At 42.4% G+C, this 16,797-nt stretch overlaps 1 protein-coding gene across 1 annotated transcript in view; it reads right to left on the bottom strand.

Moving 5' to 3' along the window:
- Positions 1-16,422, bottom strand: part of mkxa (mohawk homeobox a) — a 31,973-nt gene extending 15,551 nt beyond the window's left edge. The window contains exons 1-5 of the mRNA XM_022194015.2: positions 16,232-16,422; positions 14,666-14,940; positions 12,079-12,238; positions 8,469-8,622; positions 4,121-4,486 (exon numbers count right to left, since the gene is read on the bottom strand). Coding sequence (XP_022049707.1) covers positions 4,121-4,486; positions 8,469-8,622; positions 12,079-12,238; positions 14,666-14,841 — 856 coding nt within the window. The 5' untranslated portion in view covers positions 14,842-14,940; positions 16,232-16,422. The remainder of the gene's footprint in view (positions 1-4,120; positions 4,487-8,468; positions 8,623-12,078; positions 12,239-14,665; positions 14,941-16,231) is intronic.
- Positions 16,423-16,797: the final 375 nt, after the last annotated feature.

Genomic DNA, 16,797 nt, shown 5'->3' with positions numbered 1-16,797 from the left:
ATCAATAGGTGCAGGTTCAAACACTCCACGTTCACCATCAGACCACTGCACTCAGCTGTAACCACAGTCCACGAAGGAGAGAACCTGAGAAAACGTACCACTGTCAATCTCGAGTAAAATGTTTCACCGAGATCTCTCCGTCTGCGTCTGCAGAAACGTTGGGACTTATTTGGCGAATGGTGATCTATATGATATCGGACGGGGTGAAATCTGGTACCGAGCAAGAAGAAAAACATTCAGTCAGATTCCTGCCATTTAATATCCCATTAAAGGGTAATTTGGCATGAAACCCCTGGCATGTGTGATGGAATTCTATTGCTCCTTGTGTTCAATGAAATTCCCCACAGACTCTGGACTGCGGCGTGTGTGTGCTCATGTGGGTGTTTGTACTGGTTGTGTGTGTGCATGTGCTTGTATGAGACCTGTGAATTGTACATGAGTGTGTGTGTGTGTGTGTGTGTGTGTGTGTGTGTGTGTGTGTGTGTGTGTGTGTGTGTGTGTGTGTGTGTGTGTGTGTGTGTGTGTGTCCTTTCAAGCCAGCAGAAGTTTAGTTTTCCACTGGGGTAAATCTACACTCTCCATCTCCTGCCACGTCTGACTGCCCTCTGTAGTCACAGGGGCTCAGGCTGCGGCCACAACAAGCTACTGGCCCATTAACGGACCTTTGGCCAATGGGGCGATGGTTGCCAGGCACGCCACTTTTGCTTTGACCAATCACAACTGTTTTGCAAGCTGGAATTCAGCACAAGAATGTGCAGAGAGACACCGTATTGTGTTTGAGCTCTTTCTTTCAAGTCGAAATTCTTCTCCTCCACACAGCCTGAAAATGTCAGACATTTTGTCATTGTCAAAAACAAAGCAGAGGAACATTCAGTCAGCTTAAATCTGATTTATCCTTTTCTACCTCTGAGTAACTGATAAAAGTACAGATTTATGTGAAATGTGCTACTCAGGGAAACATTTTTCTCTTATTATAAACACAATAAAAGTATTTGTAAAAGGGGAATGTGTTCACTACAGAAATATGTGGAATGTGCCACCCACAGGAGAAAAAAAAGCTGTAGAGGAAATGATGCAAACCTGAGCTTCAAACTGTTCCTCTCTCCACTCTTTCATTTGCTCTGTCTGCGTCGGTGACATCAGATGCAGAATTAAAATTTCATTTTCTCGTCTTTTTTTCGTTTCATTTCTGCAGCCAGGCGATCGGATCGGAGGGCCCCAGCAGGTGTTCGATCCCATGAGTCAACACCGCCTCTGAAAAGTTTCCATGTGTGGATTCAAAAGCTTCTCTTGCATGTAACAGAGTAACACTTCTGAAAAGGTGCCAGAGCCGGAGAAATCCAAGAGGAGACGTCAACGCCAAGAAATTATATTAACCATAGAGATAAAATAGTTACTCTCTATTAAAAACAGCAGGTCAGCCAGGTGAATTAATCCTTTTTGGGGGATTTGTCTTATTAAAATCTGGTAGAGAGGGAGTTATAAGTCTCACTAGGTCTATCCATCTCTTTCTTTCCTTCTCCATCTGTGAGTCTCAGCAGGTGTCTCGCTGTGAAAAAACCTGATGTTCGTTCAGGTCACAGGGCTTTAAGCTTTTCGATCAGGAGGATTGTACCCGTCGCAGGCACTGATGCATTTCATTCAAACCCCGCACTCACACACACACACACACTCTCCTTCACGCTCACATAATATGAAACACATTTGTCCATGAGAGACACAATAAAACCCGCTCTTCCCTCCACAAAACCCCCGATCTCAGGCACTCCACCACCTACACCTTCAAATCCGGCCCCTCCGGGTCCTGTCCATGCTCAACAGAAAGTGAAAACATTACTATTGGTTATGAAGTCTGCCTGAACAAAGGCCCAGTGTTCTGAGCTGAAGAAGACAGAGCCGACCTTGATTGTTCACGGCTCAGACGAGTTGAAGCCCTATGAAAGGCTTTGCAGCAGGCAGAGTTTTATGATTTGCAAAGACCTGACACTAACTTCATCAGCATCCATCACATCACATTTTAAGGTGGTTTGGGTTAAAAAGCTAAGTTTCCATTCTTCCTTTAAAGTAAACTGAAGTCAAGTTATTTTATGGTTAACTCACAGGTTGGTGAAAATGAGTTGTAACTTGATTTCATGAAGCTATTGCTAAAAAAGGAAGTCTCTGGTGAAGCTAAAACTTAAACAATGAATACTGTAATATCTGCTAAATATGTCTTTGGAACTGATTCAAGACTAGTCAGACGCTGCTACGAACTCAAAATATCAAGTTGAATTAATGTGAAATACTGCAAAATCGCATATTTGTCTTATGTGAGTAGAAAAAAATGTGGACAATTTTTTTTCAGTATCATTTATCATTTTTGTCATATCATTTTGTATGTCAGATTTTTTTATTTTTTAGCTTGGAGTTGATTTTAATTGATTGGTTTGAATATTTTTCCAATATAAAATGCTCTAAAAATGTGACATTAAAGTCCACAGGGCAATTTCTTCAAGGATTTTTTCCTTATGAAGAATTCCATTAAATATAATTTGTGCCAAAACACTGTAACAGCGTGGAACATATCTCAGACCAATATGAAAATGTTAAATCCAGGCAGAGAGAGACGGACACAGGAGCCTTCAGATAGACTCCATCTTGCTCTGGAAGATGTTGTCATTCTGTAGAAAATTAACGGCAGCAAATGGCTACTTCTGAAGGGAGGGAACTGAAGTCAGATATCTGCAGCTGTACCGACTATAACCCATGTTAGCAGCAGTGATGTAAAGCACATCTGGCATCAGCTTTTTAAAGCCCCCCTCTGGTCGGCCCGAACGTTTAATCTCTGCGTATCACACTTACATATTTAGACATTTTCTCCATGAAAATAATCCCTTCATGCCTTCCTTTTCTCTCCAATCACCTTGACCTGATCACTGCAGCTCGAGCATGCCAGCTCACCACAACCCTGCTTAAACCATAAAACTATACACATTAACTACATAATGGCAAGTTGCTTCTTATGTTTGACCTGGGAATCTGATTCTAAAGAGGAATGATGATAGAAAAAGTCCCACTTACATTTGCAAGTTGACAGGATTAGTTAATAAGATTTGTTACATATGAAACCCTGGATGTCAGAATTTTCGAGACTGCGATCGCTCTAGATTCGAGGTAGAAATGCTCAGCCATGGTGTTGACTGTTCATTTTGCCCGTGATGCATCTTCCAGCACATAAAAAACACCATATGAACACATTATCATGGTAGAAAAAACTTGGTTTTCATAAGAGGTAATGTTGCCTTTGGTGGAAACTGAAGGTTTTTCTAAGAGATTAAACATTTTCTTTTTTAATTTAGGTCTCAGTCTAAAAAAAGAACTATGTTTTCACACAGCACACACACTAACACAAACACACAGCCTGTGTGCTTTGCCTGTGCGCTCCCAGCAGGACCTCATGGCAGGATCAAAGGCATGCCAAACAGTAGTCTGAAAGTGAGCATGTTCCACATGGCCTTGTTGTGTCTGGCCTGTTAAAGCCTGGTCAGAAGTCAGAAGAGCTGGCTGGGGGGAATTCCATCTCTACTTGGCTGGAGGAGGTGAAAGACAGCCAGTGTACTAGTGTGTGTGTGTGTGTGTGTGTGTGTGTGTGTGTGTGTGTGTGTGTGTGTGTGTGTGTGTGTGTGTGTGTGTGTGTGTGTGTGTGTGTGTGTGTGTGTGTGTGTGTGTTAAATAATAGTACATGGGTTGCTGTGCTGTAGATACAAGAACATGTTTGTGTGTGTGCTAGACACTTGGACCTTACTTTAATCTAATAATATTTTTTAAGGCTCAAAGCCCACTTAACTACCTCTCCACTTTAGTAGTCACGAGAATCGCACTGAGCAACACAAACGCCACGTTAAATGAAAGCAGAAGAGGGTGCGATGGCGACATAGATAGCAGAGATAGAGGGTAAAATGCTGCAGATAGAGGCAGGCAGACAGGCAGGGAGGCAGACAGTTGGAAATAATGGACCAGCTGCAGGAATTAAAACAAAATGTGCAGATGGAGGGGACGAAAAAAGAACAAAAGTGAAGGATGTCGTGTGTGCGAGGGAGACTCTCGAAGGGGAAAGAATGTAAGAAATGTGGCTCCTTACCAGCCCGATAAACAAAGTTCGCCTCAGCCTCAGAGGAGGACGGTGAGAGCAGATCGTCGTCATACTCGTTGGAGCTGAAGGAGCCGGAGTGGTTCCTCTTGCGAGCATCCATGACAGCGTTGGCCACCATGACGTGGCGCAGCGAGTCGTTCAGGTAGCGGTGCAGCAGGCTGCTCTTGTACTTGGGCGGAGACACGTAGTCCTCGGCCAGTGAGGCGGCTTCGGCGGCCGAACGCAGACCAGCGCCCATACCCATACCCATGGCCATGCCCACCATGGAGGAGCCCTCCTTCTTGATGACGCTCTGGTACATGGGCTTGTTGAGCTCCTGAGGGCCGTTCTGTGTCCTCTGAGGGTTGTCCCCATCTGTACCACAAAAGAGGGAAAAAAATAATAGTTTAGATGGAGAGCAGAAATATATTTTATGCTGCAAACAGCATCTTTTCCACACATTCATGTATCATTTCTATGCTGATTCTTCAAATGGTCATAAAATGTGAATATATTTGCATATTGAAATTGTGTTTCCTGAAAATCTAGATTGTCAGAAGACACCTTTGATTGTGTTCTTCCACTAGCAGATCTCCATCACCATTAATCTGTTTTTTATACTCCTGCAGTCACCACGAAACAATTCCAATTACTGTCACTCTGTGTTGCAGTTGCACATTTTCTTCCTAAAATACTGCACGTCTCAAGTTTAAGTTATTCTCTAACTTCTCCTCAGCTCCTCCAACTCACATTTTGGTTATTTTGAGCTGATCCTGAATCCAAATAGCACAGCAGGGAGATTTCAACCTGGCACTCCTGCCCTCTTGCTGGCGTCGCCTCAACAGCAGAAAGCCCAGCCGAGACTTAAGACACATTACCAAATCATAACGGATAGTCGTCGATTTCCTTCCCATCAAAAGCACATTGCCCAACCATTCCCCTGCAGAAATAAATAATTTCCAGGGTGCTCTGCAGCTGAAGAGATTGAATTAAAGCATGGGTCCCTACCTGATGAAAGAAACGGAGGAGGAAGATAAAACACCGCACTGAAACTCCAGATATCCTCCGGCAGGAGGGAAATCAGAGAGAAGTTCACTCTAGATACTGTCCCAGCCAAGACTGTAATTTTGCAATTTAGGCAGGTTGGATATTTGATTCAGCCTGGGCCAAATTAAAATTATAGCTCCCACATATCAGAAACACATGGAAATGGTTGTTCTCCTTCTCCTGCACTGTCTGAGGTAGAATTCAGCATCTCCTCTGCCACCACACAAACAATAATAAATCTGATCTGTCATTTTAATCTCATGATAGCATCCTTTCTCATTTAGGTCTGCCAGATTTTTAAATATAACTTGTCCTTTTTGACAGCATGGCCATTCCAAATCCCATGCAGACAACAGCATTTTCTCTCTTGGACGTGCTACTGTAGTTACAAAACAAGCTGGACCATTTCAGGACAGTAAGAGGAATGTACATGGGGTCAATGGGGTCAGATCTGGCCCCATAAATAGTCTCTGGAACAAAAGCATAGGCTTACAAACATAATGGAGGGCCTTTTAGAGCATGGGTCAGAAGTGGGAGCAGGCTGCGGATAGCTTCATAACCATAATGTGACAGGAAGAAGAGTCAGAGAGATATACAGAGCCTCCGGTGGTACAGTGGCCTGTGGCAAACACAATGCAAACACCATGCACACATTCCTGTGTGAGCCGCACGCTCAGCCTCTCCCCCTCCAAAGTTTAATTAGAGATTACTGACACCACAACGCTCTTCCTTTCTGTTCATTCTTCCAGTGCATGACTATATAAGTTTTATTTTTTCTGTTTCCTGAGCATGTTTTCCGCACTGTCACTGAGTAGAAAAAGGCAGCGTCTCCCCTGAGAATCAGCATGTGTGCATGTGTTTGCACTAAGTACACGGCTGACAGAGAGATACTCATTTCCAATTGTAGGCTGGAGGCAGAGGTTGGCTCAGCGGGGTGTCCTAATGACAGCGTGTCGCTGCCGGCCGGCCTCTACGTCTCTACGATGGGTAACAGACTCGCCATTTATACACACCCAGAACATGCTTTTGAATAGCATCAGCCCTCTTTAGGACGAAGACAGAGGGAGAAAGCCTAACCTTTGGCCCCATTTCATGTCATAATAATACATTTAAATCTTGGGATTCACAAGAAGAATGCTGTCAGATACTTTTCCCAGCAACTCTGTGCAAAGTGCATCGGGTTCACATCACATTTGAGGCTTTATGATGCAATATCTTTGAAGTGATCATCAATCAAAGTGATGGACTGAGCAGTTACGCAAATGGAAAAGTTTTCCACCGTTCTGTAATGTACAGGACACTTGAGTAAAACCCTGCCAGTCAAACTAATTCAATTGTTTTTACATTGGACATACAGAATCAAGGATACAACTGTAGCTTATGATTTCATGTTGATTAAATTAATAGAAGAGAAATGTAAAATGATCTGAAATTTCTGAGAAGAGGTCAAGGGTCACAGAGTAAATCACTGCTGCTCCACCTCAAATGAGTGAGAAAGGAGAAGACATTTACTTAGCAATATTTTTCACTCATTACTAGCACAAATAAAGATGGATAATGTGTTTTGTGTTGCACATCATGTCACGTGAAAAATTAATCAGCCACAATAACCTTCAATCTTTGTACTGTATGAAGGAAAAAGTATCATGTAATGACATCCATTAATTAAAATATTAGAAGTTTTGCAATTACATTGTTACCCAGCGTCCTTTGCAAGACGATGGTTGAAAATTTTCCATAGAAAATAATAATGAGGTACAGTGAGACCATTCTACACAGTGCTGTGTAGAATGGTCTAACTGCACCTCATTATTATCTGCTATGGGGGGAATAAAGCTCTGGTTTGTTTGTATGTCTTTAAACCAATCACAGTTGTTTTGGAAAGGGCTGCACCAACAGTGTTCACTGAAGTACTGACTTTGCAGTTGCTTTAGTAGAACATTTGTATTCAAATCAACAATTTACCCCTAAAAATACTACCAGGGCAATGGAGTTTGAAAATGTAAATAGCAAATTGGCAGAAGAAGACAGTGAGAGATGCATGGCCAGTGGCAAGCCGAAACCTGCTATCTACCTCCAGTGTGTCAGACTGAGCTTCAACTTTTACACGATGACCACTGCAAACTGCTTGTCTGAAAGATAAGGGTTAATATCAAGGCACCTGTGATGCAGGTGTTAGTTTACAGTTCTTCATGAATCCGCCTGCATTAGGCCACAGTGAGCTACTGAGTTTGGACCTGGGGTTATTTGTGAGACCAATAAAAATATAAAAAGCCTCTCAGTGAGAGGCAGCAGATTTCAGGGAGCAAAGACTCAGTTTATGTGTGTGGGACACAGAGTGTGCTGTGTATCGTTATCTCTGCTGAGAAAACTTAAAGTTTAGGAACTCACAACTGACTGATATGCAACACTGTAACACACAGTACGTATATTTGACGCAGAAGACAATGTACGACTGTTTTCACAGCTGAGGGGTACTGCACACGAGTAAAGTGAACTTGGTGAAATATCCTCTTCTTTAATACTATGTGGCAGAAATCAGCAGATGAGAACAATTAGTCCTTCCTGTTTCAATAGTGGTAGAAGCTGTGAGGGCCAAGAACAATATGTTATGATATTTCAGTTCATAATAAGATATATTGAGGTTGTTTTTTTCTGTTTGATTACATGTGGCATTTAGTTGGCGAATGGTCATGCCAGGAGATGAAAAAAAAACGCTTCGTGATTGTTGCTTTATGTTGGTTCTTTGCAATGGCATCATCATTAACATTTTCTGCACTGATATTAACCCTAGGGCTGCACAGTGGGTCGGTGGTTAACACCGTCGACTTACAGCTAGAAAATCCCCGGGCTTCCCGGGATCTTTCTGCATGGAGTTTGCATGTGCATGTGTGGATTTTCTCTGGGTTCTCCGGCTTCCTCCCACAGTCCAAAAACATGCTGAGGTTAATTGGTGATTCTAAATTGTTCATAGGTGTGAATGTGAGTGTGATTGTTTGTCTCTGTGTGTAGCCCTGTGATAGACTGTTACCTGTCCAGGTGTCCCTGCCTTCACTCTAAGTCAGCTTGGATGGCCTCCAGTCCCCCATGACCCTAATGAGGATTAAGTGGTCTATAGATTATGAAAGGATGGATATAAACCCTTTTTCTGAGGTGGATTATTCCAGATAGACTCACACTTAAACAACTAGCCCTCTGTCACACAGTGAACCAGGACTGCTCAGAGCTCATAAAGTTTTGGGGCTCTTGCCCATTTTGGCCAGACTGAGAGTTCGCTCCTGTTTTTTCAGTACACAAATCTTAGCCGTACCTTCTGAGCAGCTGTCGTCACTGCTGACGCTCAGCCTCTCGGCGTTGCCCTGAACATATTTGTTGTAGAGTTTGATCCTGAGCGCCCAGCTCAGGTCTGGCTGCCTCACTGTGTTCTTCAGTCGCCTCCTGGCATTGGCGAACCAGTTGGATACCTAAGAGAAAGACAGAGAGAGAAATAGAAGGAAGTGGGAGTACACGGCAAATAGAAACATATGTTATTGTTTTGATTCCAAACTCCTCCACGTCCATAGCAAAACAAAGTCTATCCTCTATGAAAATGTCTGCTCTCTGCCCGCCATCCGTCTCATTCAGAAAAACCAAGAGAGACCGCGGCAACAGACAGAAACAGAGTCGGGTTGCAGAGCAGCTCTCTGAAAGTGAGCTTTAAGAAACATCCCAGATGCTCCACAGAGACACCCCAGCATGCATCTTTTCTGTATCAACGCCATGCAGGAACATTTAACACCCTCCAAACGCCGGACAGCCAGTGAACGCAACGTTTCATTAACTAATGTTCCGACCGAGATGTACGTCCCCCGTGCTTATTCTGGACTCACACACCATCCCTGCAATAATACATTTTTTCCAACACTGTCTTCAAGATGCAATAAAAAAGACACTTGAGCCGGCGCTCTTCCTTTCACTGGGAAGGGAGACCATTAGATGTTATACTAGAATAACTTTTCATGCTCAATAGATTTCAAGCGGCTTATGAAGGGGCTGGGACAGGGGCCTTATGCTAGACTACTTATTTTTCTGATCCTCTCTTTCAGTATCGTGTTTCTCGTTAACTAAGACCATCCCACATCCCTTTGTCTCGAGCCCAGCGCTGTGGCACACCAGGGGTGAGGCGGCATCTCGTACATGTGGCTTGGCCGGACGGGAGGCGAGGTGAGTCGAGGCGAGGCGTGGGACGGCTCGCTAATGAGGACTGGAGGAAAGACGGCTGTCAATGGGGTGAGAGGAAAGAGTAAGGATGGCACGCCTGCTCAGATGACACCCAGAGAGATTAAAAAGATGGCCCCAGCAGCCAAAACCAGCTCCTTCACCCGTGGCCTGTCTGCACTGTCTGTACCGTAGAGGAGACGGCATGCAGGCACGGCGAGGATTTCAGCGGTGATGGAGAGATGGCAGCAGAGGATTAGCACAAACTCTGAAGAAATAATTTACAACATTTACATGGAAAAAGTGGGCTGCTTTGCTAAAACATGACAGATTTAGGTGCTTTAAACACCTTTTGCCAGGTGGGTGTTTCCAGGGAAAAATGCACAGTACTGGCAGCAGGGACAGCGGTTTGTCTGGACTAAACAGTGGAAGAACTGGGCTGTCCAGAGCCTCAATCAATGGAAGAAAATAAGGCCTCGCAGTGATACAAGTAGCCGATACTTTTAACATAAGATAATTTGGTGATTTTGTTCAGTCTATAAAATATCAGAAAAAAGTGATAATGCTAATGTTTTTAAAGAGGCTACAGCCTGCAAATAGTGCAGTTTTAAGTCTGAAGCATGGTTAACCCTATGCTCTTTTATAAGTGGGTCAAAAATGACCCATTTCAGAATCAATGTGTTTTTGTGCCATTTTTGTCATTTTGGTTAAGAATAATAATTTTGTATTATTGTTTGCATTATATTTTTGTCCACCGAGGAATGATTTCATGTTTAAAATATGTCTATTTATCACTTTATAACAGATTTTGAACATCTTGATAATTGGGAAAAAAAAGAGTTTGAGACAGAGCAGCAATAGAAGAATGTCAACATCCATTTTGTTGACATTGTTCCTTTTTCCTCCAGCTGTTGCTGCTCATCACTTCATCACCTCTTGTGTGATATTATCAGTGATAAAGAGCTTGGAGCAGTAGTGCAAATATTACAAATTCATTAAAAGTATAAAAGGTCACTTAAAATTTTAACTGGAATGACATCATAAACAGGTTTTTTTTAAAAATAGCGGGAAAATGAAATGATAAAAAACTTTTTATTACAAAGATATTGCAAGGAAACAACCTCGACCTGTTTATGCATCTAAGGGTGAAATAAAGAAAAGCAACATTTTCTTACTTTTGAAAAACTAGTAATTATAAATTTGAAGAAATTTTACAGGATATTGTTGGGACACTTTCTCTGTTCATTGGGCATTTTCCTTTCCATATCATCTTAGCAACACAAACTTCATCTACAGAATATCAAAGGCCAAAAAAACACACGACTGAATAAAAAACTGAAGATCTCATTCAAGCTGGAAAATGTGATAATAATTTGCCTGCCGGTCTTCACCCACATTCAACCTTAAGATCTCTGACCCTCCTGCTGGTGCTGGGGTGTCAGCTTCATCATATTCGTGTGTGAGGCTGTATGTACGGTGAGAGTGTGTGTGTGTTCGCAGCACAGCATCCCGGTGTCCAACACAAAGCATTCCTCTGCACTCTGCTCACCCGCACCAAAACAAACAGCTCCATCAGGCCCCCGAAATGAGAACCAGATTAAGCGCCGTGGCGGGCGGCCCGATAGAGCCACTGCAGACTCTGTGAGGCCGTATCAGTGACCTTGTCAGCCAGATGATACTGTACATACACAGCTGCACGTGCCAGACACAAAACACACTCATTTTCACCGCTGGGTTTTCCTGTCAGTGGTCAGTTTGTCAGGCGCTAAAGTCAAACTGTCCACTTTGCCTTTGTGAGTGAATAACATTTCAGCCTGACGTAGATACAATGCCGGCTTTAAGAATACGCAGTATAAAGTACAGTAGATCAGCGGTTCCTGTCCTTTGTGTCGGGGTCTCTTTGAGGTCCCAAGATTAGAAAAAAAATAACATTCTCTCCACTTGGAAATAATAACAATTTGATTAATTTTTCCAGATTTTTCTTGTTTCTTTCTGAAATACAGACTAGTTCTACATATTCGTGCCTCTAAAATTTAATCAAGAGAAATCACTTTTTACCATTTGCAAACAACTTTGTTCTTTCTAGTCCTAAAACATTATGAACCACTGCTCCACATTTATTTATGACTGCATTATGCTTTCACACAAGTGTGAAATTTAAATGAATGAATGAACCGGCACAAGTGACAGTCGCAGCATTTGTAAGAAAGACACAACAACAGAGGGTGCAACCCGACTTAAAACATATGAGAAAACTACAGTTCAACAAAGAAAAATGTTTTTTTTTTTTTGCCACACTTTTTACAACAGATCTCTGTAACTTCTTCAAACTGGTTAAACGCAAAAAGTGATAAGGAGTGAGATGTCGCAAGTTTTTCACAATACTGTGAAATAAAACAGAACCGACTGGCAGCTGCAGCATTTGGAAGAAGGAAAGAACAATATTCACCACTGCATGTCTGTTATATAAGCAGATCAAGATGTAAAAACACATCCTACTCGTTGCTTCTTAATTGCAAATGCAAGTTAACATCCAGCTTTTCAGACCTGATTAGACAGACTCTCAACCACAGAAATCAAATTTCACTTTTTAACTTAACGCCAACCGTCGCTGGTCACACTCTGGGCTGCATGAAGAAATACCTCAATATTCTCATTTTTTCTCATGTTTTCATTGTCACCTGACCAGCTGCTTGAAGGAAGCCACTAGACAGCGGACTCACCTGCACCAGGGTCATTTGCGAGCCGAGGGCCAGGAGGATTTTCTCCGTCTTGGTGGGGTAGGGGTTGTCTCGGTGCTTGTAGAGCCACTGCTTGAGCGGCCGCGCCATGTCCTGCAGGGCCTGACGCTTGTGTCGCACTTTACCACCACTGGGCCGACCCCTGTGGAGAAACAGGCACAGTACGGATTTGGCACTCGGATACTCACTTAATGCAGACATAAGACTGGACAGCCCATGTAAAGGTGAATTATGGGACAAATTTTAACATTCAGTTAATCTAAACCCCCACTGCTTTGTCTTTTCTACCCGCTGCATTTATTCTTTATGAAAATCTGTATTTTTTAACACATAATCTGCAGGATTTGGTCTTCCTTTACAGACACAGGACAGATGGTGCACCCATCCTGAATCAGTACATCAAGCTCATTGCATCAGGACAAAATGTTGGTAAACAGTCTACATTAAAATCCAATTCATCCTTTTGAAGATTGTGATCTAATCTGGTAACAACGTCATAAAATGGAATCAGGATCATGTTGTTTATTGAAGTGAACCAAACAAAGTTGTAGCAGCTGCAAGTGGAGTTCTAAGTGAAGCGGCATGTCCTCTGAATTCGTTAGTCATGACACATAAAGTGAACACTCTACACAGTGGGCAATTTTCTCACCAAACGCACTGCAATTAAGCTAAGAGATGTTGGATTAAAGGAGAGACAGACAGAGAGGCAGAAGCAGAGCGAGAGACTGAAGCAGACAGAGTCACAGAGAGAGAGAGAGAGGGAGAGAGAAAAGCCACTCGCCATTTATTTTTCATTGCGTGTCCCACAAACCACCAACACGTTGCAATGAAACAAACAAAAACATTTTGCTCAGGCGCACATTTTTGCCAGATTAACTTTTCACACCCAGGAGAAGAGGATCAGGAACAATGTAGCTCGGTCACAGTGAGAGCCAAGCCTTCACACAAGGGACCGGCAAAAAGCTGGAATTATACTTCTGGTTTTCCCTTACAGACAAATCCAGCAGGGACTACACCATGGAGCATGGAAGAACAAAAACATATATATTCTTACGCCTCAATACATCAACTCACTGGTGAGTACAGCGACTCTTTTAAGAACATTGTGGAGTCAGAACAAAATATAGTGAAACTGCTATAAATCCATTATGAAGATATCCTGTGAGTCCCTAAAGGAAGATTAATTTTTTTCCTCTCAAGTCCGTCTAAAGGAGTTTGCTGGTCTTCCTGAGCTGTGAAGGTCTCAATCTCACCTGTAGCTCCAGGTTTTTGAACCTGTAGATGTCAGTATGGTGCTGTGCTCTACTTCTGCCTTTATCTCTCCAAAAGCTCCACTGACTGCAGATGTAACATATTTTAGTCTAACCTCAAAGTCTGCCTGAGGTTCATGTTCTACAAATATTTTCCTTGTAATCTAGATCGCTATGAACATCCTAAAGGACGTTTCACTCCATGTTCTGAACTTTTGGTTTAAACACTCGCTCTCAGACACACACACACACACACACACACACACACACACACACACACACACACACACACACACACACACACACACACACACACACACCACTGTTTAATGATTTAATGTTCTTCATTAGTAGTGATGCTTCCCCTGAGACTACACCTTACAGTCACACAAGGTCACTATTATTCTTTCATTATTACTAAAAACTTCTCCTCGAGAAGGCTCATAAAAATTGTTGCTTTCTCTCTGGTCTCTCTCATATGTTCTTAATAAACATGCATCTATAAACAAATAATGTCAGGATGTGATCTTTTCTCACACCTGCTTCCGCTAACAGAAAAACTACATAAAATGTAGATTTGAAAAAAAAAAAAAAACACTGGGCCCTTATGTGATTGACTAGACCACACAGAGAGCTCAAGGGTGAATTTATTTATTGGAAACAGATGGAGACCTCTATAAGACACGCTACTGAACAAGGCTGACCTACTTATTAATTCTAAGATTAGCTGTGAACATCAACACCTAAATAAAGACCAGATTGTTGAGTGGTAAATATGAATTCTCTGATCCATCACATCCTGCTGCATTAAAACCACATGAACAAAGTCTAACTGAGTAGCCAAATTTGTATTTCACTCATGTGATGTATAGAGCATGAGCAGTTGCAGTTTTACATCTATACCAGACCAACCTTGTGGATAATATAGCACTATATTTTTGGTGCACATATGCGTAATTACGCACGGCTAGACATGTTTCTCAACAAATTTGAAATTTAAGACATGGATCTGTATTTTAAGTCAAGCAAGACCATGCACATAAAAAGATTAAAATATAGTTCTATAGGATTGTAACCCAAGAAGTCCGATCTGAGCAGGACGTTTAGTCTGCTCGCTGAAGTTTTACGCACAAGGTGAAGAGATAACCAAATAGCTCTGATAACAAAACCATCCTTGTTGTTCACTCTCTTACTTGCCCTGAGTGAAATAATCGTAAAATAGAGGCATTAGTCATCAGTAACATCCCGGGGGCTTCCAGTTAATCCACATCCACACATGCTGACCAGCAGCGTTAAACAGAACAAAAAGCTCCACATACCCGCTCCGCCTGTGTCTGATCGCCTGGTTGTCTCTGATGCTCTGGTTGCTGGAGAGGAGGTCTGGATGTTGCCCGTCGATGACTTCTAGGTAATTTCTGCTGCTCATTTCCACCTCCTTCGCTTTGTCCTCAAACAGGACCTGACTGCTCAACTTGTTAAACACTATGGTGTTCATGGTTGGCCAGACAGTCCACCGGTTTCTCTGATGCGCAAAAATTCAAAATGATTAAAAAAAAAATCTCCTCGGATTTGTCACAGTGTCCCCGCGTCTCTCCTGTGGAGCAAGTGTAGACATTTTAAAAGGCAATATTTACATACACCAGGAACTATCAGGAACTATAAAATAAAATGTAATGTTTGGTCGGCGAGGATAATAAGAAAAATGCCAGGAGGAATCATTCCTAGATAAGCAAATATTTAAAGCCGGTGAAAACACACCTTGCTCGGCTAAATTACAGCTTCATACCTTCACTTTGATATGTGGATCAGACTAACACTAAGTTCCTGCTCACACATATACAGCCCCGACAGCCTGCAGACCGACCTGAGTTTAATCTGACCGTGCGTAACAGCGCAGTTGTGATGCGTCATTACAGTGTCGCTCTTTCTAAACAAACCAAATCACAACAAAGTATTGTGCAAACTCATCGCGCCCAAAATTCCAAAGAGGCGCTGAGCTGTGCGTGCATCTCCTGTACACAAATCCAAAAGAAATGAATAAAATTCTGAAGATTCCGTGCTGTCAGCAGGTCAGTTATGAGTAATGCGGGTAAATAATTGAATTTTCTTTGTGCGCAACAATTATGCACTGCAATAAAGTCGACTTGTTCTCTTCTTCAGCCACAAATCTGTTTCTTTTTTACATGACAAAATTCCACTTAATTCTATTTAATGTGCCGTCACTTTATTTTCTACAAACAACAGAGAATTGAGAATTAACAGTGCAGTCTTGGTTTGGACTGTAAACACCAAATCTGAGTTTTTAAAATGCGGTCATGTAGGACTGCAGTTCGAGCATCTTGAATATTTCTGCTCTGCCTCCTCTGCACTGCGGTCTCATGTCTATAATCCCTCAATGGTTTATTTGGTTGGTGCTTTCCTTTTTTGAAATGCTTAACAAACAACCCTTCAGGCTTCAGAAATGTGACATTTTGTTTTTCCCTTCAGTTTCAATTTAGAATTTCTCTGCACAGGTTCAATATTGAGTCTGACACGTTAAAAGACGCACCGTGATGTGGAGACATCACCAGCAGCCTGGTGCAAAATATGTGCAGCCTGGTGCAAAATATGAAGAGCGCCAAGTGAAGCAGACACGCAAACTAACATCCTATTTGCAGCATATTTATAATATGTGTCTGGAACATACACAGATTTAGGTTTTTATGTGAGATAAATGTCAGAATAAAGAGCCATTCAAACTCTGTCCGGTTCATTCAAAGTTGGGTAAACGGGCTTTTAGTTTATTTATCCTGTTCTACATCTCTGCTCCTGAACACTTCCAAGCTGAGCCCGTCCCTCCAGTCTTACAGCTACAGTGAGAATGTGAGCGGATCTCGGTCAGTTACCTGTCCCGGGTCCCTCCTGCGTCTCTCTGCTGTGTAGAACAATAATCCTGTTTCCAGTCGCCCATTCCCCGCTCACATGTTCCCCTCCTGAGATCCTGAGCTCAAACCACACGGACCGCCGTCTCCTCCTCCGCTTTATCCGGCGGCCGCCCGGGACTCTGAATATCTCACCCTGCTCATGTTTCCTAGTACACAGCCCGAGCCTGCGAACATACTGTTGATGGTTTACGCCGGTTCTGGGGCCGAGGCCAGCGGAGGGAAGAGAGGGAGGGAGGCATCACGCTGCAAAAAGTAGGCTGTCTGAATGACTGCAACTGTGTTAGAGTTTAAAATGTTACTGACTTACGAAGTAAAAATCATTCCTGCTGATGTTAGCATCTTTATTTAGCAATAATGCTTCAATATATTGTTAAGATATTATTAGATAATTAATAAAATGTTTACATCTGTGATTTTAATGTTGGTTGTTAAGAAGTAGTTTGTAGATCAGGGTTTCTGCACCATTTTCCAGAAAGTAGAAACTTAAACAGTCCAACAAGTCAAAGGAATTTTTGCACAAAAAATTA

This window comes from Acanthochromis polyacanthus, chromosome 20 (assembly GCF_021347895.1).
Source record: "Acanthochromis polyacanthus isolate Apoly-LR-REF ecotype Palm Island chromosome 20, KAUST_Apoly_ChrSc, whole genome shotgun sequence".
NCBI classification, from domain to species: domain Eukaryota; kingdom Metazoa; phylum Chordata; class Actinopteri; family Pomacentridae; genus Acanthochromis; species Acanthochromis polyacanthus.
The sequence above is the reverse complement of the archived record's forward strand: the minus strand, read 5'-3'. Positions and strand labels throughout refer to the sequence as shown.